The sequence below is a fragment of the Epinephelus fuscoguttatus genome, linkage group LG9 (genome assembly GCF_011397635.1).
Source record: "Epinephelus fuscoguttatus linkage group LG9, E.fuscoguttatus.final_Chr_v1".
NCBI lineage: Eukaryota > Metazoa > Chordata > Actinopteri > Perciformes > Serranidae > Epinephelus > Epinephelus fuscoguttatus.
This window is the reverse complement of record NC_064760.1, coordinates 9,284,579-9,308,576: the sequence shown is the minus strand read 5'-3', so window position 1 is coordinate 9,308,576 and position 23,998 is coordinate 9,284,579. Positions and strand designations below refer to the sequence as shown.

The following is a 23,998-nucleotide window of genomic DNA, read 5'->3' as shown; positions in this document are numbered from 1 at the left end:
GCATTTGATAAGCCTTCAAACTCACGGATCAGTTTTTAAACAGATTGTATTTTATTGTGTCATTGGTACCTGAAGTAGCATGTCCTACCTGTCCTCACCAGCTCAGTTAAGTTTCTTTAATGTCCACTGAAACATCTGTGTGATAAGTGTAGCTCATAGTTGTCTTTATATACAAGAGGCATTGGTGTACTGTAAACATCATCTGTATTTTGCTGAGGTGTCTTGTAGTCTCAGTAGAGATAGTCAAGATGGCATGATTTTTAAGTGAAATTCAAAAACTCTGATGGGATGTAGTTATTTAAAAGAGGAGACATTAAAAGTTTGCACCCAAATGTTATTGTAGCACCAAATAGTTGCTGGTTCAGACGCCCTGTGCATTTGAGCGAACGAGCAGCACTTTGCCCTTCAGTAACTATGGGCCCTGCCCTTGAGCAAGTCGAGTTGCTCAAGTGGAACTGCCCGGTGATGTTTGGTTGAAGCCTGTGGTTGCAGCGCAGCTCTCAGGCATGTATGTGTGCAGCAGTGTGAAGCAGGGCGGTGCTGAAAATGAGTATCTGTGTTCAGCAGAAACCCTATAGCTTGAAAAATAAAGGCTAAAAAAAAAACAGGCTCTTTAAGGAGGAATGTGCTACTAAGATGTGGGGTTAGAGATGGTACGGGCTGCTCTGCAGATCGGGTCTGCACAGCTGCTCAACAAGTAACGGAAAGAAACAGCAATATTGAGCTCTGCAGTTTGCATTTTTTGTCCCAAGTGAAAGCTGTTTGACGCAGCTGCTCGCTGTCGGTGCCGTGCAGAGTCCCTGATCTACATATTAAGTTGTGCATTGAAGACTGTCTCGCTTTATATTCTGAGTCAATCCTGTGCGCATTAACATCTAATTTTTCATTTTCGCCTCACATTGTTTTCAAGTGCTGAAATAAAGCTGTGCCCACACTGCAAAATATCCATCTTAATTATTGAGTCTAATTGGACTTTTCTTTAGCGCAGAAACGATCAGTTAATTATTGATCAGTCTGTGAACAGAATAATGTTAATAAACTTTATAACAATATCTTCTTTCTTTAAAATCTTCCATAATAGCAAAACACCCCTAGGTTTATGTTAATTTTATTCAGTCATTCATTCATTTTCTGTAACTTACATTCAGGGCTCGCACTCACATTCACACCTATGGCCAATTTAGAGTCGCAAATTAACCTGCATGTCTTTGGACTGTGGGAGGAAGCCGAAGTACCCGGAGAAAACCCACACTGACACAGGGAGAACATGCAAACTCCGCACGGAAGGGCTCCCCCACCCTGGGTGTGAACCCCCTCAGGAACCCTCTTGCTGTGAGGCGACAATGCTAACCACTGCACCAACATGCCGCTTCAATTATATATAATCTTCATTGGCTCTACAAAGGGTTAACTCCCTCTGTTGATTTTTTTTCTCATTAAATTAGGACTTTATCATCGTATTACTGCGACTAGCCCAAAACTATCCCCTAACCCGCTTGGATTTTTGTTCTCCTCAAGATAAATAAAGACATTTCCACCACCTTAATGTGTCTCCAAATGTTACAACTACACCCATGCCCTTTGCAGCAGTACGTGTCTTTAAAACAGTGACAAAATAATCTCTGTTTTAGAAGAAAGTGAAAAAATCTTTTGGGGTTTTCCACATGGAAATTTGGGAGATTGGTGTCATGGTATATATTGAAGTTAATAGAGCCAAAGCATCTCTAGTTGATTTTTGTCAATATGATACAACTCTGACAATCGAAGAAGCTCTAATAACTGGACTCGCTGCACTCTGGCCTGGTGGATAGAAGACGTGTAGCAGGATTTCAGGTTCTTAGTGGGATTTTCATTGACACTGCAGAAGGTAGAGAAGCTCTTGAGACAAAAGAGCCCCTGAGCTGTAAAGCTGAAGTTTAGGAGCGATGCTGTTTCTGTTAATGTTTTGCTGAAGATGGTTTCAGAACCTGTGATGAGGTACCTGTGTGAAGTTTTATATAAAAGTAGGCTATTAACCAGATATACTGTTAATATTTTTATAATCGTAAGTTTAAAGCTTAGAAGGAAAGGCATTTTAGGACATGATTTCATACTTTAAAATACATCCAAGTATTCAGGAATCTGTATCTTGCATGCCATCACAGTGCATCCATAATGTAATGGGAAATGTAAGCCTCTCTCTCTCAGTATCATCCATTCTTCTCCTTGAAGCCAGCTAACACAGAGGAGATAGAAACCAGACGAAGCCTGAGGGCTATAAAACACTGAAGACACTTCTTTCTCCCTCCCTGACTCCTCCTCCTCCAGTTTTCATCATGCAGCCTGTTCATTGTCTCTTTAGGCTTCTGCAAAAAAGAAAAAAAAAAAAAAGTTTGCACCACCGAAGTTGTCCATCTTAATAATTCAGTTTAACACTAAACTTAGTCATGGAATCATATAATTCTGAAAAATATGTGAAAATACTTTCATGTGCCGTCTCACTCTTATGAGGAATATTCAAAAGTGAGAGTTATATGAAGTGTCACATCTTGGAGGGAATGGATTGAGAAGCCCAAATTCACAATATTGTCAGTTGTTTCAAGGGAGGCTTTAATCTTCAGATGGGTTAGAAAGAGTTGAATTTACCTCACTGCACTGGAAGATTTATTTGACACTTGTTTCGGGAGAAAATCAGACTCAATCTAAGAATAAAGGATTTGGGTATTTCTTGGAGGTTTCCTGAAGGCTGCCTGCTGAATCGATAGGTTCCAGGACAATCCAATGGTTTGTGTGAATCTATAATGTGCCTGTTGCATCGGGAATTCAGAAATTGACCACAATCAGCTGGGCGGCAGCTGCTCCATAGTTTATATTTAGCAGCCAGTTCATTCAGATTTCTCATGATTACAGCGGCACTGCTAAAAAATATTGTAAATGATTTGTGTGGGTTTATTGTTATGCACTTATTGTTTAGTCCCATTAGGAGGCTTTTCAGCTGTTAATGAGACTGGATAAGGGAAGAATATGAATGAACGCATGCTCCTAAAAAACTGACATTGGCAGTATTACAAGCAACCAGCTGTAATGAGTACAGAGGTTAAAGGCAAATCAATAGAGAGCAGACTTAACAATCCTTCCTGTGTTTCCCAGAATGATTTTGTGTGATAGAAAAGGGGTCGGAGAGGGAGAGCAGAACATCTTTGCTCTCAAATATTTAATCAATTTCATTCATTTGAACATCTGATCAGTTTCTGCCTCCAAGGAGCTTCTGACAGCCAATAAAATATTTATCTTGATTAATGAATCTACAGCAGATGTCCTTATCAAGCAGTTTCTTTGCTATTATGATTTTCTTAGCACATAAACAAACATCACTATTTTCATTTTGGATCATGTTTTCTTTAATTTTCCATTTTATTTTAATATCTTGAATTCTATTTGATATATTTGTTCATATCTTTGTTATACATGTTATCTGTGCTATATTATTGTTTCATAAATATAGTGACATTGTTTTTGCAGCATTAACACTAAAAACACACTCACTGTTGTTAGTAGCACTTGTAACAGTTATAGTGGCATTTGTAGGTGTATTAATGGTAACTCAATTCTTAATTTTTTTGACAGTTAGTAATTTAAATCATATGACTGACTGATTTATTGTCTATTTTTAGACAATATTTAACATTTGAGGAGTTTAGCTTCTTTTATTTAAGACCCAGTGAAATTAAAAATACATTTTCCCAGTTATAATTCAGTGTCACTGTGTTAATTGTTCATTTATCTCTTTTTATATGCCCAGTAATAGTATCAAAGTACCTTTAGATCAAAATCGCTGTCTTTTCTCTTTCTGTAAAATGGCTTGAAGTGTTTGATGACTCATCCTGCGCTCAGAGGTGTTTACAAAAGTCATCCAATTAAATGAGATTTTGGGCAACTAGTTAGCCACACTGGTGATATAAAAACACACTTCACCATGTGTGGATTGTAGTAATATGGAGAGTGATTGGAAGAGATGTGTGTTTGGATCAAGCAGTAACCTTTGGGGCTGAAAAATGAAGCCAATGCAGAGGTTCCAAAAACTGCAGTTCTCTGAACAGCCACATGAGGCTGGCTCCAAAAACCACTCAGTCCTCAAAGGCACCCATGTTAGGGTTAGGCTGGTACAAAACACCGGTTTTGTCTGTATAGCTAATTTCCCCATTCCTAACAGCTGGCTCCAAAAAAAAAAAAACAAGACGGCGCCGACTGTATATATAATAGATGCCACGTTAGCTACATCTGTTATATATATAGTCGGTGGTTTGGGCAAAACCTTTGTTCTCTTTCCAAAACAATGTGGCTGAGTTCTAACTCATTCATCTCTTCATCATCCTGCTCCTTTCACTAACAACAGGAAGCGTGTGGAGCCAACAGCTTGTTCAGCAGCGGACTCTTGCTTTAGCTCCGTAGAGTGCTAAACCCTAAGCCTGCCCATTTTTTAGCAGCCAAATCTAATGCGAAGGATCTGATTTAAATCTCTTGTAACTGTACACAGCTCAAATGTTGTGTTTCACTTAGAAATATGTCACAGTACAGGAACTGAAGACGCTGATAACTTCTGTTTTACTGGAACTTTAATTAAAAATGAATATTTTGTAGAAATACGTTTCTCAAATTAAAGGAATTGTTTGACATTATATTTTTTTTCCTACCTCCCCTGTTAGAGTTTGAAGTGAAGATTCCTAGCATTCACATAAGAGTGGTATCAGTTTTCTTATCTAACTCTCAAGAAAGAAAAGGTCGAACTACTGCTTTAAGGTTTGGGGAAAAAAGTATTGTTTTGATATTGCCACCCAAAGAATTTCAAACAATACAGTGTTTTTATCGTGTGTGTTTTTTTTAATGAATAATGACAATGCTTTATGAACATCTCCTCATATGCAATTAGCTCACTCTCTCTTCTTTAGGCAGACAGAGTCAGGGACAAGTAAAGATTGTGAATTAAACTCTTCCTGGTAAGGTTGTTCCGATCATCGGCCATCGATCATAATTGGAGGATATTCGGTCAAAAAAGTTTGATGTAAAGTAGCTTCACGGGTCTGGTGGTTCTGACAAACTGTAGCTCACACTGAGCATTGACTCTTACTATCATGGTTTACTGCTAACCTGATGTCGGCCTCACCTGCCTGTCCCAAGTGCAGACACACCGCCTTTGTGTCTCCTAAATCCCCACACACACACACCACACACTGATCTCTTCTGTTGAGGCTGTGATACACTCCGCTGTTTTCCGACAGTGTTCACATTTAGCTTTGTGTTGTCCTGTATTGTGCCCACACGACCGACATGGCATCTTTACACATACTGGCTCTTTCCTCTCTGCGTTTCTACCGCATTTGAATTGTTTTGTCTCTGCGACTGGAAACGCAGGGTTGTTCAGGGGAGACCGGGGGCAACTGTGACAAATTTTGTTTTTGTTGTCGTTACTCAAAAACCTATTGAACTATTTGGATAAATATTTTTTATGTAAGTAGCTTGTATCTGTGTTCAACTTGTTAACAGTCCTGAGTTGATTTCACAAGCACTGTTAATCACAATACTGATTGAAACACTAGATGTCAATGTCAGATGCAGGGGCAATTAGAACATCATATGGGGTATGGGAAGCATTTTAATACACGTAAATTGACATCTACAACTGCGAGAAAATATGTGTCTAAAGCTCTTCTCATATCAGCAGATGTGCTATATATCTTACACTGGCGCAAAAATAAAAGTCAGGCACTTCAGCACTGTTGCTGGACAAAAATCCTAGGGGAAACACATCAATACCAAGCTCTAAATCAAAATAGTAACAGCAGCAGTCTGTAGTTTTATACAGAATATAACAGCAACATTTACATTAGTAGCAGTGGTGGCCTTTGAAATTGTGTAATAACTACTTAAGTAGTAATGGCAGTAGGCCTGCTACAAGTAGCAGCATCATTATAGTATATTACTGTGGTGGTGGCAGTATGTAATTATGTCGTCTTCTTCTCTATCACTCTACATTAGTCTACATTTATTTACATATTTTTCACTATATGTTTGTACTTTGTCTTGTATGTGGTTCTGCACCTGTTGTTGTGTCTTGTTATTTGCACCTTTTGTTCATTCGTTCATTCTTTTGTTTTGCAGCGGAAACATTTTCATTCCTCCATGTACTGCACTGAAAATAGATGGATGACAATAAAGTCTCTATTATCTTATCTAATCTCTGAGCCCGCTGTCGCCCTCCAGATCATTCCACGTTTGCTCTCCATCTATATTTAGCAGCCCTGTCCTCTCTTCTGTCTCTCCGCAGCGATCGGCCGGACGTTGATACCCCGTTACTTCAGCACGGTGTTTGAGGGTGGGGTCACCGAGCTCCACTACATCCTCAAACACTCCAAGGAGTCCTTCCACAACTCCTGCATCACCCTGGACTGTGATCAGTGCACCATGGTCACCCAGCACGGGAAGCCAATGTTTACAAAGGTAACACCTGACCCCTGAGCTTCTCCCACCATGAATAATTGATCACAAGCTGTGATAATAGAGCAGGCCGAGATGTTTAACTGGTTAAAGATCAAATCCATTTGACACTCTTTGATTCTTTTTTTTTTTTTCCCTTCCCTGTTTCATTTTGTCCCAGTGTTTTCAAGTCATACCTGGTCACCTCACTGACGATTATGGAAAGATCTTTCTTTTATATGCTGCATGAATAATAAAATTATACATTAACTGCTAAGTTTGCATACGTTTAAATGTTTACGCCTGATTTCTGAAGGACAACTTTCAGATAACTTTACAGATCTTTTACTTAAAGAAAAGTAGCACCTATAAGCAAAAATTGTACAAAATTGTCAGCATCAAAATATACCTTAAGTCCCACAAGTAAAGTAATTATTACACTGAAAGGCCCATTTCAGAATAATAAATATTATATTATTGGCTTATATTTAATAATGCATTAATGTGTTCATCACTTTAATGTTGAAGCTGCTAAAGGTGGAGCTAATTTTAATTACTTTACATACTGCTCTGTATTTTAACTTTTATTAACAGATAATAATGTATTAGCTGATTTATATTTTGTCTTAAAAAATCTAAATATGCAATGTTGATAGAGTTATTAAATAAAAGTAGTGGAGTAAAAAGTACAGTAGTACATCTGAGATGTAGTGGAGCAGAATAAAGTAGTGTAAAATGAAAATACTCCAGTGAAGTACCTCAGAAATCTACTGAAGTACAGTACTTGAATAAAAGTTTGTAGTTACATTTCACTGCTGTTAGAAAGTACCTTAAAACTAAATAAACCTTTTCAGTCAGTAAATTATGTGTACTTTATCATACTATCAGTTCATTTCGACCCCATTCGTGGTGTTTATAACATCATTTTTTTTTGAGAAAACAGAGTAATTATGTCCTTTAGACTCCCCAAAAAATGCAGTGTGTGATGTGAGGTTTTGAATTTGTGACAGGGTGTGTGTTAAGCTGCTCTTTGGAGAACTAAAACCTCAATAAACTATCAACAAATTAGGACTTCATGCAGTATATTATGTCTTAAATGATGGGTTCACAATTTTCTGTCTGTCTCAAAACAGTGGCCCGTTATTGACAGCTGTGATCGTTTCTCCCGCTCATACTGCCCGTTAAGAGAACTCCTTCCTAACGCGCTTCCAATCTAACCCTTGGATTCCATCAGGCACGGCTGGGGGCATTCTGTCTCTGACGAGACGGCCGGAGCTGATCGCGGCCACTCTAGACAATGCTTGTGATTCCACCAGACGCACTGCAGAAGTCCCAGAAGTGTCCCAGAAGCAGTTCTCTGCTCTGCTCCACTAAAAATACGCGTCTAGTCTATTTTTGACAGAGTGTCGACGCAGCTGCACAGAGCAAATCAAGACGGGCAGGAAGTGAGACGGCTACAGCCGGTCAATTTTCAGAATAAAGACCCTTTAAATGTAAATATAAATGGGAAATAATAACGAGGAGTAATGTATTTATTACAACTAAAACATAGCCGCAAATGTTTGATCCATGCCGTTCATAACCGGACTTTTAATGGTATGAACTTTGTCTGTGGCTACAGCACAACAAAGTAGGAAATAACAAGAATAAACACAATTTAACCAGACAAAAAAAGAACCATTTAACCATGTCGTCTACTTAACTTACTTGTAGTGAAAGCACAAGGAAAATTCCTCCAACAAAACTGAGTCTCAGCGCCTAGTGGAATCCAGGCGTGAGAGATAGGGGAAAATATCTCCATCCTACAGTCATTTTACGTCGTAAGGGCACAAGGAAAATATCTCTTCAGAGCCAGTATGGATGGACAGTGAGGATGATTACAGCAACTTGAGAAATTGTGAACCTATTCTTCAAGATTACATCTCACAAAAAAGCCTAACTGCAATCATACTGAATGTTACTGCATGTTGAATTCAAGCTTTAAAATACCTAAGCTGAAAAAATGCACCCTACCCGTATTTCCCTGTGACCAAATATATGCACCAGAGTTCAGCATTAATGCAGGGAAAAGTCAAACATAGTCATATTTACCCTCTTTACTTATCAGCAGTTGGCCCTCTCCCAGACCCCCAAAAATCCACTGGCATTTCTCATGTTAAAGATGTCGGCAGATTGTTAAGCCCTCAGGTACTCCAAAGGCAAAGCTGAAGGGACATGAATAAGATCTTTGAAGAGTATGGTTTAGTTTGCAGTATGAGTGAAGTGCAGACAGAAGCTGGGGAAACACAAATTGCGCAGGTGAGATAATCCAAACCTGACACCAAGGTCTACTGAAAGCACTAAAGCTGAGCTCATCTGCTTTTGTCTTTGGGGAAAGAATCCCCCTGTGAGCCGGAGTGAATATCTGCTTCACCACAGTCTGATCCAGATGGCTAGCTGACTCTTAGTGTTCTTCTGCTGACTGTCTAAATGAATCTGAGGCCAGATACCTTGTCAGCGCCGAGCAGCCGAGCTAAAGGGATTCCATGTTCCCTGTACCATGAACCCTGAGCTGCAGCACCAGACCGGATTGTTCTGACATTAAACAGCTATGCGCCCTCTTGTTTTCAGGACTTGACAGTATGCACTCACTCTTGTGTGTGCGTGGAGTGCAGAGTCTGAAATTAACTTTTTGGCTGACCTGCCAAGGGCTGTGAGACTAAAAAGTGAATTAAAAAAGCATCGCTGCAAAAGAAATCTCCATTTTAGCAAGTAATTTTGTCTCTTATTGAGATTTAAAATCATATTTTCTGCAGAGATATTAGCTTATTTTACTAGTTTACAGTACAAATAAACCAGATTCAAGTTATCAGCTGTCATATTTATTGGCACTAAGGCAGCAAATTGACTTTTCCCCTCTTGTTTTTAAATGTTCATCATTCATTTTTTGAGCAAATTTTTCATCACAGTGGAATAAAATAAGCATGAAATTGAACTGTTTTCACCTTTCTGACAGCTTTTTGTTGTTAGCTTTAAAGCTGAATTGGGATCTTGTTATAAGTAACTTGCAGTTTACACTAAAGCTCGAACAATATTAGATTTTTTTGGGCAGATGTCAATGTTGATATTTGACAGCTTAAACATGTCTGATAACGACATATCGACTGATAATCTTTTTTTTCACATAAATGCATACTGTAACCTAAACAAATGGTATTTTGGAACCATTTTGTGCATTTGGTTATTAAGTGTATGCTGTTTCTAAGTTGCCTCAAAAATATATTTAGCATATCTTCATCAGAATGTTTTCATACAATACACTGATTCTGTTTTGTATGTAATAAGATAATATTGTCCTCAGTGGGGTTCCCCTTTATACCTACACTTGTGCATGACTATTTAAAATACACATTACACAGACAAGTGCTCTGTATAAGAGCCTAACTAAAACTATATAATATTAAATATGATCATCTCCTATTGATGGTCTACTTGTTCATGTTAAGTCAGTGATACTCATCTTACTTTGCCTGGGGACACTTTTGCAAACTGACAGGAGACCAGCGGCCATTTAACAAACATTGATAATATTTATCTTTTTATAATATAAATGTACAGCCTGTTTTTAACCTTTTGACGTTTGCTGTTCTCACTAATTTTGCCAAGAGTTACATCCAGTCGCAGCAGCCCTGCACAGGTCAGCTCTATGCAGGGGCTTTCTAGGATTTAAGGACATTTGGGGCTTAACCCAGAACTTTATATAAGCTAGCTCTGTTTAAGAAAATACATAAAATAAAAAAAATGGTCTGGCACATGGGCCGTAAATTGATCACTGACGTTAGTGTTTCTGATTTAATGCTCCCTGTTAAGGGATATCATCTCGTTCACGATAATACATGTATAATTCTTAATATTATATAAAAAATTGTATACTCGCAATATTTTGACTCGTTGACATATTGGTGTCATACTGTTATCCACGGCAACAACAAGCATGGCACAAGCATGTAAAACTTTATCACTTTTTCTGCAATTGTATGGTCTTAAATCAATAATAAAATATTTATTTACTAATTTGTCATATCACCAAGAATATCATTATCGCAAAAATACCCTGAAATATTATGATATTATTTTAGGGCCATATTGTCCACCCCAACTCCCTGTGATATGATTTTGGCTTGACATTTGTAGGACTGAACAGGGTCTGCGTACTGCACAGACTTTGGAGACTTATAATTAACTTTATAAATTAAAAACATTTACATTCTTACATTATGTTAACATTTTTCATATAAACATACACCCTTACTGTGTCTTAGCCTTAGCCTTAGCCACCCTTTCCAAACTCACAGTCTTTCCGTAACCTTAACCAAAGTGCTTTTGTTGGCTAAATCTACGACAGGAGTTTGGATGCGATCCGGGTGTCACAGTCCTGCACAATGTCCACCATCCACCCACTCCACCTCTCTGCAAATCCAGCCCTGGACATAAACACAGTGTTTCATTAACTCAAAGAAATGTCTCTGAACATAACCCAGACCGTGATTACGTTGTCACCAAAACATAATTATGAAAACAATTTCGTAATATACAAATGTAATTTGTAGGAGACAGGGTTATTTAAAGTAAAACATTCTCACAATTAAGCAACATGTTGTAATACGTCACGTTTTGATATGAACGCTGACGAAAAAAATATTAACACATGAAAACGATTTTGAGAAGGGGAGTGCAGGACCTTTATTTAGCATACCAAAGTCAAATCTCACCATTATTTCAGATGTGACAGGTGTTTACCTCAGTTCCAGTGTCTGAGTGGATGTTGGTGTATGTTTACATGCATGGCTGCCTACATGTGGGTTTGTGTCGAGGGGGTTCACGAGGTCATATCTTTTTTTTTGTTCCGTACATTTGGAGGGGACATGATTTTGTATTCATGTGGTGGTTGTTTTGTGTGAATGGGTGTTTGTGCAGGGGGGGTGGGGGACAGCTCTTTGTCTTATCATATCAGTAAATGGTTATGAAACATCCCCAATAACACACACAGGAAATGTCTTTTTATGTTGCCGTTGTTTGGTTTTTGTAAACAAGGCTCCCCAAAAGGAACAAAAAAGAAAAAGCCCTTAATATATTACGAGTGTCCGATATTAACCGTACAGAACAGAAACAGAACGGCCCAGGCCCGGTCAACAAAAAGCTAAATTTGATGCTCGCAGCGCTGCTCTCTTTTCATCTTCACCTAAATTGGATGAGAAGAATTAATTCATTAGAAAAAAGAAAAAAGAATTCCAATAACTGAGCGTGTTCTCCCTGAGCTCCCAGCAGCAGCAGCGAGCCTGCAGCTCTGGAGGCCCGAATCTCAATCAGCTCTGCCTCGCCTCGCTTTCCTCAACCACCACCACCACCACCCCCTCCTCCCACCATCCTCCTCCTCCTCTCTCTCATCCCCCTGCCTGACTCGCTCATTCTCCCCTCGCTCTCACTACACCACCACCGCTCTCTCTCATCCCCCCCCTTCTTCTTCTTCTTCTTCTCAACCCCCCCCCCCCCCCCCGCACCCTCAACACACACACTTACACACACATGCACACACACTCGCATCCTTCATCCCTAGAGAAATCATCCCCAGCTCCCAACTCGCTCTCTTGCTCTCCCAGTCTCTCTCTCTCTCTCCGCCTGTATCTGTCTTCTTCTTCGCTCGTCTCCCTCTCTCCATCTCTATCTCTCTTTCTCTTTCGAAATTCAGATTTGGTTTTACTTAAAAAATAACTCTGATTCATTGCAATTTGTGTCTTTTATTTTTGTAGTTTTTGCCATCGTTCCCGTCAGTAATAACAAGTCACCAAATTAATTGCTGAGATGTGGAATGAGACGTCACACAAGGACAGAAACACCCGCAGTCAGATGATCGTAGTTTATCTGACGTTATGAGAGAAAGGACATCAAATCACACAACAACATAAAGGTCAAGGGTAAAACAATGAAGTCCAAGACTAGCTTTCATTGTGATCCTTGGTGTGCGCATAGGAAATATACAGGAGTCCAGGCAGTGTTGGGCTCGTTACTCTAAAAATGTAACATACCACTCATTACTTGTTACTCTTTTCTAAAGTAATATTACTTTGCTTATTACTTCCTGCCAACAGTAATCTCTTACACTACTCATTATATTACTTTTCTGTTACACTCCATAAAATTGATAAATTCGTATGTCCCCCAAAATTCAGATGTGTCTCTGTGTGAATGTCAAGTTAATCGCTGTAAAGTGTAGCTAAGGCTAGATAGCCTCTATTTACCTGGAGGTCTTCAGTTGCCTGTAAACGTTTTTTTTCCCCCAACGCTCTGCCCAAAAGACGGAGAGTCACTCATGGAGCAACATTTCATCCACAACATATCCAGCAATAAGCTTCATTAATTCTTTGTCTTGTTCTTTGTTTTTTAGCCAGTGTAGGACTGTAGCTGACTTTCTTGGAGCTTCACGTTGTTGTGCTGTCATGAGTAGTGGTCGAGATGTTTCAGACTCTAGGTTTAAGGACGTGTTTTTCGCAGTGGAAAGAGTTTTTGTCCAACATCCTGCAGCAGCAGTGTTCTTGTCATCTTTCCTCCCGAAATAACCAAAGTAACGGGAATATTTCCAGCCAGGGCTGCAACGATTAGTTGACTAATCGACGACTAATCGACTATTAAAATAATCGGTGACTATTTTAGTAGTCGACTAATCGGTTTGAGTCATTTTTCATAGAAAAGTACTATAAAAGTACCCCAAAATACTCTTATTGCAGCTTCTTATGTTCAAGTATTGGCAGCTTTACACACTCTCCCATGACGGTGAACTAAAACCCTTTGGCGTGAGTACGAAACAAGACATTAGATGACATAATTTTGGGGTTTGGGAGAGACAGACCGACATTTTTCAACATTTTAACACATTTTTTGATAAAAATGATTAGTCGACTAATCGAAGAAATAATCGACAGATTAGTCGACATTGAAAATAATCGTTAGTTGCAGCCCTATTTCCAGCCGCTATGATGAGCGTTTCCAACCAGCTCGCTGCTTTATGACATGTGCGCGCGTAACTAAAATGAGTCCGCTGATGTGACTGTTGTATTTCAAGTCAGTCGCGATGTGATAACAAAAATAATGTTGTATGAGTTGTTTGGTTTTGGAGTAACTGTGAATTCTATGTGTGCAAGCTGTTGGTTTCACTCCAAAATAAGATGCTTAAGATACATGATTAGTCTCAAAACAGGGCTCTCGTCATATGGATTTTTCAACATGTATCAGCATCTTTCCTTAAGCAGCTCTGTGCATCTGTAACATTCATGATCCACACACTGGCACCCATAAGCTGTCATGTCACCAACCTGAGCTGCAGCATAACTTTGTATTTAACAGGGTTTTTATTATGGTGCTTATTTTATCATTACGTTTTCCTCACACATAGAATTGTTATAAAAATGATAAAGAATGTAAAAATAAATCCTGAAGGAACCCACTTTTGGAACCACTGGTAAATAATTTGGTTAAACTGTGACCTTGTTTACACTGTGTCTGATTGTCTTGGCTTGTGTTTCTCAGCCTGTCTGACTTAATTGTAGTGATATCACCATGTTCCCAGTAGGGGTCCACTAGCAGTGTTTTTTACGGGGCTGATACCAATACTATTAGTATTTAAGGAAACTGGAACTGATACATTGCAGTAAAACTGGAAATCTTAGCTTTAAAATCAAGAATAACACAAACTCCAATACAGAACTTGTTATAAATGCCTTTAAGTTTATGTTTAATTAAATGCTGCAAAGGAGAATCATTATCTTTAAAAAGATGCTGACACCTTCTTTGTATGTATTGCAGTCTGCCCTCCCTGGTGTTGGTTATTATAATACTCCCATACTGCCCTCTCAGACCTTTTCTTTAGTGCATCCATCCAAAGAGAGGGGAAGAAAGAGTATGGACTGTAGTTTTGATGCAATACAAAAATTTTCTTTGATCAAAAAGCTCAGTGTTATTGTATAATTCTCTGGGTTATCAGTGAAGTGTATGAACTACACTGCAGACTCAAGTCTCTGTGCTGTGAGTGAGACTACAGACAGGAGCCCCATTTAGTCAGAGGTCCTGCGATTCGGCCACAACGAAGACCCTTCATTATGCCACATTTGCTTTTTAATACAGAACCAAACAATGTCGACATAATTCCACCTCAGTGTGTCATTTTTAACAGCATGCTGGTGTTCCCAAAGCAAAAACATATGCCGCCGGCAGCATTTTCTAAACATTAATAATAGATTACCATGGCACTAACGATTATTACCATCCCTGTTATTTGAGAATTGATCTCGTCCTCTGCTCAGAGGGTAAGGAGCTATCGGACCTCTCTGTTTCCCCAGTTTGCGGACAGTTGGCTGCTGTTCTTCTTCTTTAAGTTAGCTGCTCACATAACACGTCCTCAATACGTCACATCCGTCCTGTTCTGCCGGCTGTCCTTGTTGCGCAGATGTCGATTTGGTGCTGTCACTACCTCTGTTTCTCAAAGATGAAACAGTTCTTTCCACCTCTTCCATGATCATACCTTTTGTACAAAATGGTGAGGCGGAATAACTGCATGACATCCCCACCTTAGACGTGTTAAAGAGGCTAGAGAGGCAGTGGCATCAGAGCCAAAGTAGCCGTTTTTTAATTGATATATTTTATTGACAATCAGATAAAGGATAATGATTCCAATAATCATAAAAATGCTGAATATTGTGGCTGATAATCAGTCAATCCCTGGTTCCCGGATAATCACCCATAGAAGTAATTGCCAAAACTGTGAAAATCGACTCAAGTTGTAATAAACCAGATTTATCCTCAAAGCACAAAGCAGATTATGCAAGTTTTGTTCTAAAAATGTAACAAATTGTGTACGATAATGACAGAAAAATAAATAATCCAATGCAGATCATTAAAAAATGAATAGATAAATGGTAAGATATGGTTTGTTAAGTCAATGGTTGAGGATGGATGATGTAAAGAAGCAAGTGTTGTGCTCTCTCTGTCTCTCCTCATCGTTACTCACCTGGCGGGATGCTACACACTAACGAATCGCTGGAGTTAACAGGGTGCTAAGAGTGTGCAGTGCTACCCGGGTGCTTGTGAACAATGCGTGCAGGTTTTGCAGGGCGGCGAGGTGTTGACAAGGTGACACAGGGTGCCAATTTGACCAAAAGCCCCCCAACCTCCCAGCGGCCCCCGGCATCCCAGCACCTCTTTTCACTACCCAGCAGGCTTTGCTTTCCCTGGCCAGTGTGTGTTAGCTCGGAGGGCACGGCCCTTGTTACCGGTGCCCAGTTGGGGGTTTCTTCACGCTGGGAGGCGAGCAAAGAGCAAAAGGCGAGTTCGTGACACGGTGATCTCAGCTCAAGTGAATTTAATTCCCTGAGTGGAGAAATTGACTAGTGGATGTGTTATCAGCTGTGTGTGTTTTTCTGAGCTCTGCTTGGGTTGTAGTTTTTCAGGCTTATTTTGAATTGTCACCTCACTTTTGTTATAATTTTGGACACTAAATTATATTTATCTTAACACTTGAAATAATCTACCTTTATCAGTGGTTAAACTTTTAAATATATTTGTCCCAATTGTACGCAAATATGATAGAAGCAATAAAATCAGTATTGTACCTTCATGTGCTGCTGACGGTTATTAATTATGAACTGTACAGCATTCATCACTTCCTCTGGATAATATAAATAGGATCAGAATTAACTGAGAGACTCAACTGTAGCAACAAGCTGCTAACACTCCTTTTAATACTGTAAATTAACACGACCCAGTTTCTTTAACTACAGTGGAGCTTGACTTGATTTATCTGCACTGTCACATGTTTTGTTTTGATTATATTATGATAGAGACTTCTCCCTTCCTTATTTCTACACTCATGTAGTTATTTTGTGTTGCTTTTTCCTCATTCATTCCTCAGGTTTTTATTGAGTTGCATACGCAGTGACCTGCATTGATCTTTTCATGTATGCATTGTGCATTTAGATGAACTGCTGAATGTGTACTCATCTTTTTGTACACTTCATTTAATTCCTGGTGAAGGTCTTTGGACATAAAATAGCTGCCTTTTCAATACAGTTTGCACAAGCCGCATGCAGGAGTCTACCACTTTGTAATTCAGGTTCATTCATATATTCACATTTCTGACAGTTGTGCATTTGATTAAATACCAATTTTTAAGATTAGGTTCAGATTTTTTTTGACATTTTAACCCTTTCTGACAAATGACAGGAGGAGCATTTAAGAAACATGGAAAGATAGAGAGCGAGAGAGGTGAGGACTCAACAAATGCTGCAATAAAACCAGCAGTGCTGCATTTACTGGATATATTTAATCTTAATAATAAGGCCACGGGGAATCTCCAGATATATACTACTCATAAGTATGAACTATATTCTGCAGTACACAATCACACCATGTTTATCCTAAAAAACATTTTAATTGATTTCAAGTTCATTCAAGCTGTTGAATTATTAAGTTGTAATTTGTAAGTTGGTTGTCATGTTGAGGGAAAGTATCCAATAGCATCTTTATACAGCTGCTGTAACTCAACTACGACTGCTACTAATGATTATTTTCATTATTGATTAATAGATCAATTGTTTGATTTGCAAAATATTGATTAAAAAAACCCAGTAAAAACACAGGTTCCTATTTGACATATTCACATTGTTGTTTCAGAGGTGTGCACTCGAGTCAGACTAGACTCACAAATTTGATGATTTTAGACTTGACCTGACAAAATTAAAAAAGACTTGCAACTCGACTTGGACTTTAACGCTAATGACTTGTGACCTTACTTAGAGTTGAGCCTTTTGACTTGGAAGTACTTGATACCTTCCTCCAAGCCCAAAGATTAAAAAAACATGCTATTTAAAAAGTTTGCCACAGATCAATTTATTTCCCTTAATTTCTTAAATCATCTGACATTAACACTGTTCATCTCCGGCACACAATGACTCTCATTGTTCTCCAGGTCCACTTTGTTTGAACCATTCTGATCACTTGCCATTAAAGCCACGTTACTGGGTGCCTGTTGGAAAAATGATAGCAAAGATAATTTCTTTCATGTACAAAAATGAGGCTACCCGGTGGTCAACAAAAAAGCAGTATGCCAAATATGCAGGTTGAAAAATACAGATGGAGTTGCAACAACTTCCAACTAACTTGTTTTACACTTGTTATCCAAATTTCATAAATCATATTATTGTTTTTGTAAGTTTCTTATATGATTATTCTGTTGTTAAAATGGCATAACATTTGGTGAAGAGCGCACCATGACTTGTTGAGGACTCAAAACTCAAAGTTAAGGACTTGGGACTCGACACAAGACCTGTCAGTCTTCACTTGGGACTTGAGTGCAAAGATTTGAGAATTGTAAACCACCGACCAGTGGTTGAAAACCAAAGGCAGGTAGCTATCATACAAATTTAAGAAAACAAATCAAACAAACAAATAAATAAACAAATATGAAATTAAATGATTAGCAGAAGTGTTTCTGATTAAATCTGTGGTGATAATCTGGTGACTTGACTTGAATTGACTTGTCTTACGAGCTCTAAACTCAACATACTGACAGTAACACTCTTTATATGTACATTTTCTTTAAATACCTATATATGCTTTCATCTTAAGCTCCACATGCACTGATTCAGGAGGTGGTGTCGAGGTGCAGTATTATAAAGCCTGTCAGCAGCTTGTCGCCATAATTGAGCATATTTAGTCAACTTTGATCCTATTTATATTCTCCAGAAGCAGTCATGACTGCTCATAATAATCGATTTAATGACCTTCAGCTCCTCTGTTGTTAATTGATTGTCATGTTTGGGTACAGTATTGAATAGTGTCCCAGCAGCAGGACGCTGTTATTCTTTTCTTGCTCTTTTGAGCCGGAGATCCCCTGATCTCAGCCCCGTTGTGTGGAAGATTTATGACCCTGCTCTTAAATCAATGGGGACTCTCTGTGAGGGGCTGTACCATTTAATGGACCACTTTTTAATTCAGGGGGATTTTCCTCCTTTTAGTTTTCATAAGGGAACATTATTTAGCTAAAAAATGGTTACAGCCATTGTGAGAAATATTAGATTTTAACCAATTCTCTCTCGGTATGGAGAAATAAATAGCTTTGTATGATTGAATCTACGCTGGAGTCTGTGGAAAAAAAGGGCTGCCTTGGTTGTATTTGTGGTTAATATATCTCTGCACCAGTGCCACTAAGACAAATTCCTGCACATTTATTGCACTTGGCAATTAAGGTGATTCTTATTCTGGTTCTGATTTAGCTGCTTTGCCAATTCATTTATTGGTTAGAGAGAGGCAGAAAGCTTCTGGGGAGAGAAATAAGAGCAATAGTGGAGGCAATGCTAAAGACACAGTTGGCACTATGGAAAAAGAAATCAATAGTGCAGCGTTGTTTCACTGTAGGCTACTGCACCTGAAAGCATCATAAGACACTGGCTCACAATTCAAGTTATTTCACCGCTGGTGGCTAAATACTATAAATCTACAAAAAGTACACTCTCAGTAATGATGTAAAGAAGTACTTATTTCCTCATACATGCCTAAGTATTTGCTCTTTTAATAGGTTTCAGCAGCCCAAAGGGCAGAAAACTCATCCACACACATAATGACCATGATGCATTTCATTTCAAAGGAGGACAAGAAAAACACCAAAGTCACAGCTGCTTTATTTTCTTTTTCTTTCTTTTTTTTTTTTTTTTTTTACAGCTTTCAATAGCAATTTAAGTACTAGTGGATTAATTACAATATTCCGTCTTATAATTCAACATGGGCTGAGAACCCCGGGGGGTAAAGTGATAATTTGGGAGTCAAAACTTCAATAATATGCATACATATGTTTATTATACACAAATATATGTTGTTGTTTCTTGTACTTTATTTTGCAAAATAATTAATATCAGTCAATTATAAAACTCTGTCCTGTGAAATCCATGTCTCTCCAAAATATCAACTTTCTTTGAGCTAAGGAAATACATGTTTCAGATAATTCAATGGGTTTTAAGGTGATTTATTTAACTTTAGAAGTAGAAAAATTCATAAATGAACACCTTAAGTTTATTTAAAAATCACCAAAATTGGAGATATATGGTTTAAACCCACACTTTGAGTTCCTGTACTGATTTTATTTACATACTTTGGGGGGTGTTACAAGTCATGTTGCATCCATCCTTTCATTCTGAGCTCTGAGGTCAGCTGTCAGACAAACTGCTGTTGGAATAAGACTAAATATAAAAATAAAAAAATAAGATAAAGGCCATTTTCATTGTCCATTAAACACACAGGATTATTTCCCAATGTTGCTTTAGTCTAATCCACACTTATCAAGCTCAGACAAGCCCATTATCCAACTGCGCAGATGTTTACATGTAAAACCACTGTATCAGCACTGAACTGTGTCAGTCAGAGAGTGAAAGTGTTAATTTCCAAAAATGCTGCATATTTTTTTAAGATGAAATAAAAATATAAATACCCCAGTAAATATTTAAGAAGAGGCAAAACTTTATTGACCCTGAGTCACGTGTCAACACAGAGACAAGTAGATAGATGAAGAAAGACGACTAATAAAGAACTATTTGAATGAAATATGGAAGAAAAAGAAGTGAGAGATGACATTAAAAATCTATATACAGTATATGCATTGCAAGTTCTGTGTATGTATGTGAATATAGGCATAAGCATCAACACTAAATACACTATAAATGACAGTGTATTAACTTATATAGCAGTATTTAGGTGTTGGAATCCCCAGAGGCCTTCACGACACTCTTGAAAAAGAGATTATTAACCTGAAGAGTTTTTTTCTGGTTAAATTAAGGTTAAATGAAATAGAATAAAATAATTATTGTGATTTTTTTTCAAAGTTTTGTGATATGCTGAATATTGCAATAACATATATTGTGATATATTGTGATTCATTGCTTATTTAAAACGGCTATTTATGTCCTCAAAGGAAAACTTTGCCAACATCTGTTAAGATAAAGTTTTCAGTCTGTTCAAATAATACTTATTTTTGCAGCAAAATGTATTCAGTGGACTGAAAAAAGCAATTGATTTTATCATTCTAGTAGGCTGCCAAATGTTTAATTTGTATTTGCGATATTAATAATTTATATGGTAAAAAAGATACTTGGTGCCATGTATAGATACAATATTCTCACACAAAATATCATGATATTAAACTGTATTGATCCCCCACTCACGCCCAACAGTTTGTGCAGTATGCACCCTCTGTATTGTAACAATACAATACTTTAAAATATACATATATATATACATTCAGAATATAATGGAAATATAGTAAAATACCATGATACAGCATGTAATGGGATACAAACCCACAATAATAAAGAAGTAGAATATATTATATAAAATTCAATACACAGTAATTTAGAGTTAGATATTTTACTGTCACTTATTTTTCCCATAGTTATAACAGAAACCATTCAACGATTTCAAATGAAGACTAAATTAAAAGAAGAAGCAGCCCTCTTGTGTGCAGTGCATTTGCTTAATTTCTATCAGTCTGATGTTTCCTGCCATCACCTGCACCAAGTTTTAAAGACTGACAGCGCTGTGCATGAGGCATGTGCATTTAAAAGAGTAATAGAGATATGTAATAGAGGACAAGGTTCAGGGTTAATATTGTCCAAATACAAGAAATAAAAGTGCAGCTACTGTCTTTCAAAACTTTCTGTCTTTCTCCATATATTATAATCAGGTCTCTCTAATAGTAGGTGTCACATTATGGAACAAAACTCTCTCTATATGTACTTTATTGTAATCTCGTGTTGGTTGAATAACTCTGGAAACGCACCGTTGCACAAAGAGTGAGAACATTATACAGAATCCACATTTTACAGTCGAGACAGCAGCTCTGCATTCAGGGGCTTTTTTGGAGCATTCGAGATTCTATTTATACTTTTTTGTGTGTGTGTGTGTGTGTGTGTGTGTGTGTGTGTGTGTGTGTGTGTGTTGGAGTTAGCGTCGGAGCACGTGACCAGCAGGGGTAGATGGGTGGGTGGGAAGTGGGGAACGAGGGTTTGGGGGGGAGGTGGGGTTATGGTGGTGGTGATGGTGAGGAGGGGGTGGGGGGTGGGGGGGGTGCAATATGGCCGCTAGCCTCTTTCTTGCTGATCCTCAGGAGACCATCTGCGCTGGGGGCATTGATTAGAGTGTGTCTGGTGGGATTACATCTTTGCCGTTGCCATGCCAACTAATCAGCTGATTTTTTTCCCCTTCTCTCTGTCTGTCTCTCCGTTTCTCTCTCTCCTCTCTCTCTCCCTGGTTGTCACAGCAACGAAATATGGGAGAAGCGCGAGGGCCCCGGCAAGCGCTGAATTCAGCTAAAGGGGCGAAAAAATGTTTTTTTCCCCTCACTGTTTCTCTCTCTGTCTCTCCCTCTCTCCTCCTAATTGGCAACTCTCTCTGACCTGAAGTTCCTTTGTCTCTGGTGTAAACACACCCCTCTCCAGATTACATTTATTTTCACATTTTAGAAATAGCTGGATGGTTGAGAGGCCCAAGGACAGATGCTCTGAATGAGGGAAGCGAGCAGAGTAAATATTGGGAGCATAATAGCTCGCTCCATTCTACAAAGTCCTTGAACAAATTCCAAAACGGAGACGAAACCCTTCCAGCGTTTTTTATCAAAATCACGCCCGGCCAATAAACACTGATTTGTTTTTTGTCTGCGTCCAAATCAGCTGACGGCCGCCTGCCAGCCGGTTAAAGATTACTGGAAGAGATGGAGAAATGTAAAGTAACACTAACTATTTGATCTTTGTCCAGGTTTGTACAGAGGGTCGTTTGATACTGGAGTTTGCCTTTGATGATCTGATGAGGATCAAGACGTGGCACTTTACCATCCGGCAGTACCGAGAGCTCATCCCCCGCAGCATCCTGGCCATGCACGTGAGTGTGACATCATTGACACGCGACGAGAAAAAAACCTGGTCTGCCCATTTTAGGTGTCACTTTATGAATCCTAACGAGGGTCCCTGCTCTCTGCCAAGACACTTTTTAGAAGCTATTCATGAGCATATGAAATTTAAACGCCAACAAAGCAGTTTGGAGGGATTTTTGCAAACCAATTTATTTGCAGACATCAAAGGCCACCGAGGATAAAAAAGGGCCCTTGTCTGAAAAGGGAGAGAGGAAAAAAAAAAACAAGGTCGAATGAATAATCTGCTTAATTCCACTAAGTGTAACACACATTTAGTCACTGGAGCTGTGGAGTGAAGCTGGAGCTCGCAGAAGGTCTTCTGTTTTCAAATGATTTTGAACTGAAGCTGTGCGATACAGCTTGGCTGTAAGGGGGAAAGAACACTGTTTTTAAAAATGTGAATAAAGGAAGCCAAATTGGTACAGTAAAACATTCAAGGCCCAAAACTGAAGTAGTCTAATACAGCAGTCCCACAATAAACCTTCATGAGGGTTGTAATGAAGAGAGGTGTGGATTCATCTTTATGGTGATGTTTAAGGCTGCAGATTGATTAGTGTTGTAGGGGTGTTTCTATTTTTGTGACCACCCAATTTCAATCAATGAGGCCAGACTACTGTAAATAACAGAAACACCTCTCTGTATAGTCCAGTGCAATTCAACAGCACTACAAACTGCACCAAACAGATTATTATAACCTTTATGAAGGTTTTACTGCAGCACTGTTGTATCAGACTGAATTACTTTCAGCTCAATGTCCCTAATAAACTGGTGTCCATTCACACTAGCCCCAGTGCTACACAGTGGTTCTTAAGGGCCCAAGGGGTTACTGATCTCTATTTGAAGAATACTTCACCCCCCAAATGACCATTTGTACATCAGTTACTCACCCTGTGTTACGTTTAATTCAGCAAGAAACTGTTTGTCACATGCCAGAGAGCAAAACTTTATCAAAACATCCATTTACAAACCCTTACACAACTCATGCAGTATAATCCAAGTCTCCTTTATCTAGTCGTATGATTGGGGCTTTCCAAACTTTTGCTCAAAATTTTCGCCACAACCTGACTATTTAAAACACTTTAGCATAAATAGTCTCACACCCGGAGGAGTAGTGCACCTGCGCTGTTTACAGGGTGTCTACAGGTCCTTAAAAAGTCTTAAATTTAATGTTACAATAGTCTTAAACTTGGATTTGTGAGGTCTTAACTACTACAAACATTTTATCTAATTTCATTTATCCATTTTTTGATTTCCTTTTGTGAAAATGAGTGAAGCCTTTTTATGTACAAGTCCACATTTCTAGTGTTACAAATCTTAAAACAAACTACAATACTGTCATTTTACTTCATACTTGCATTTACCTGTTGGCAAAATGTAGATTAACTTAACTCACTCTAATGACCATATTCCTACATAACACTTATCTCTGTATACTACTTGCCTGTCAATATTTAAACATGATTTGTCCAAAAATCTGTCCTTAATTTGGTTTAAAGGTGTCTTGAACAAGTCTTCAAAACATTGAATTTAACTGCCTGATATTTGTAGACACCCTGGTTTATG

At 38.5% G+C, this 23,998-nt stretch overlaps 1 protein-coding gene across 6 annotated transcripts in view; it reads left to right on the top strand.

The window, feature by feature from the left end:
• ldb2a (LIM domain binding 2a) overlaps positions 1–23,998 on the top strand; it is a 127,646-nt gene that overhangs the window by 73,887 nt on the left and 29,761 nt on the right. For all 6 annotated transcript variants that reach the window (XM_049585139.1, XM_049585137.1, XM_049585136.1 and 3 more), the window contains exons 3-4: positions 6,305–6,477; positions 22,282–22,404. In XM_049585139.1, coding sequence (XP_049441096.1) covers positions 6,305–6,477; positions 22,282–22,404 — 296 coding nt within the window. The remainder of the gene's footprint in view (positions 1–6,304; positions 6,478–22,281; positions 22,405–23,998) is intronic.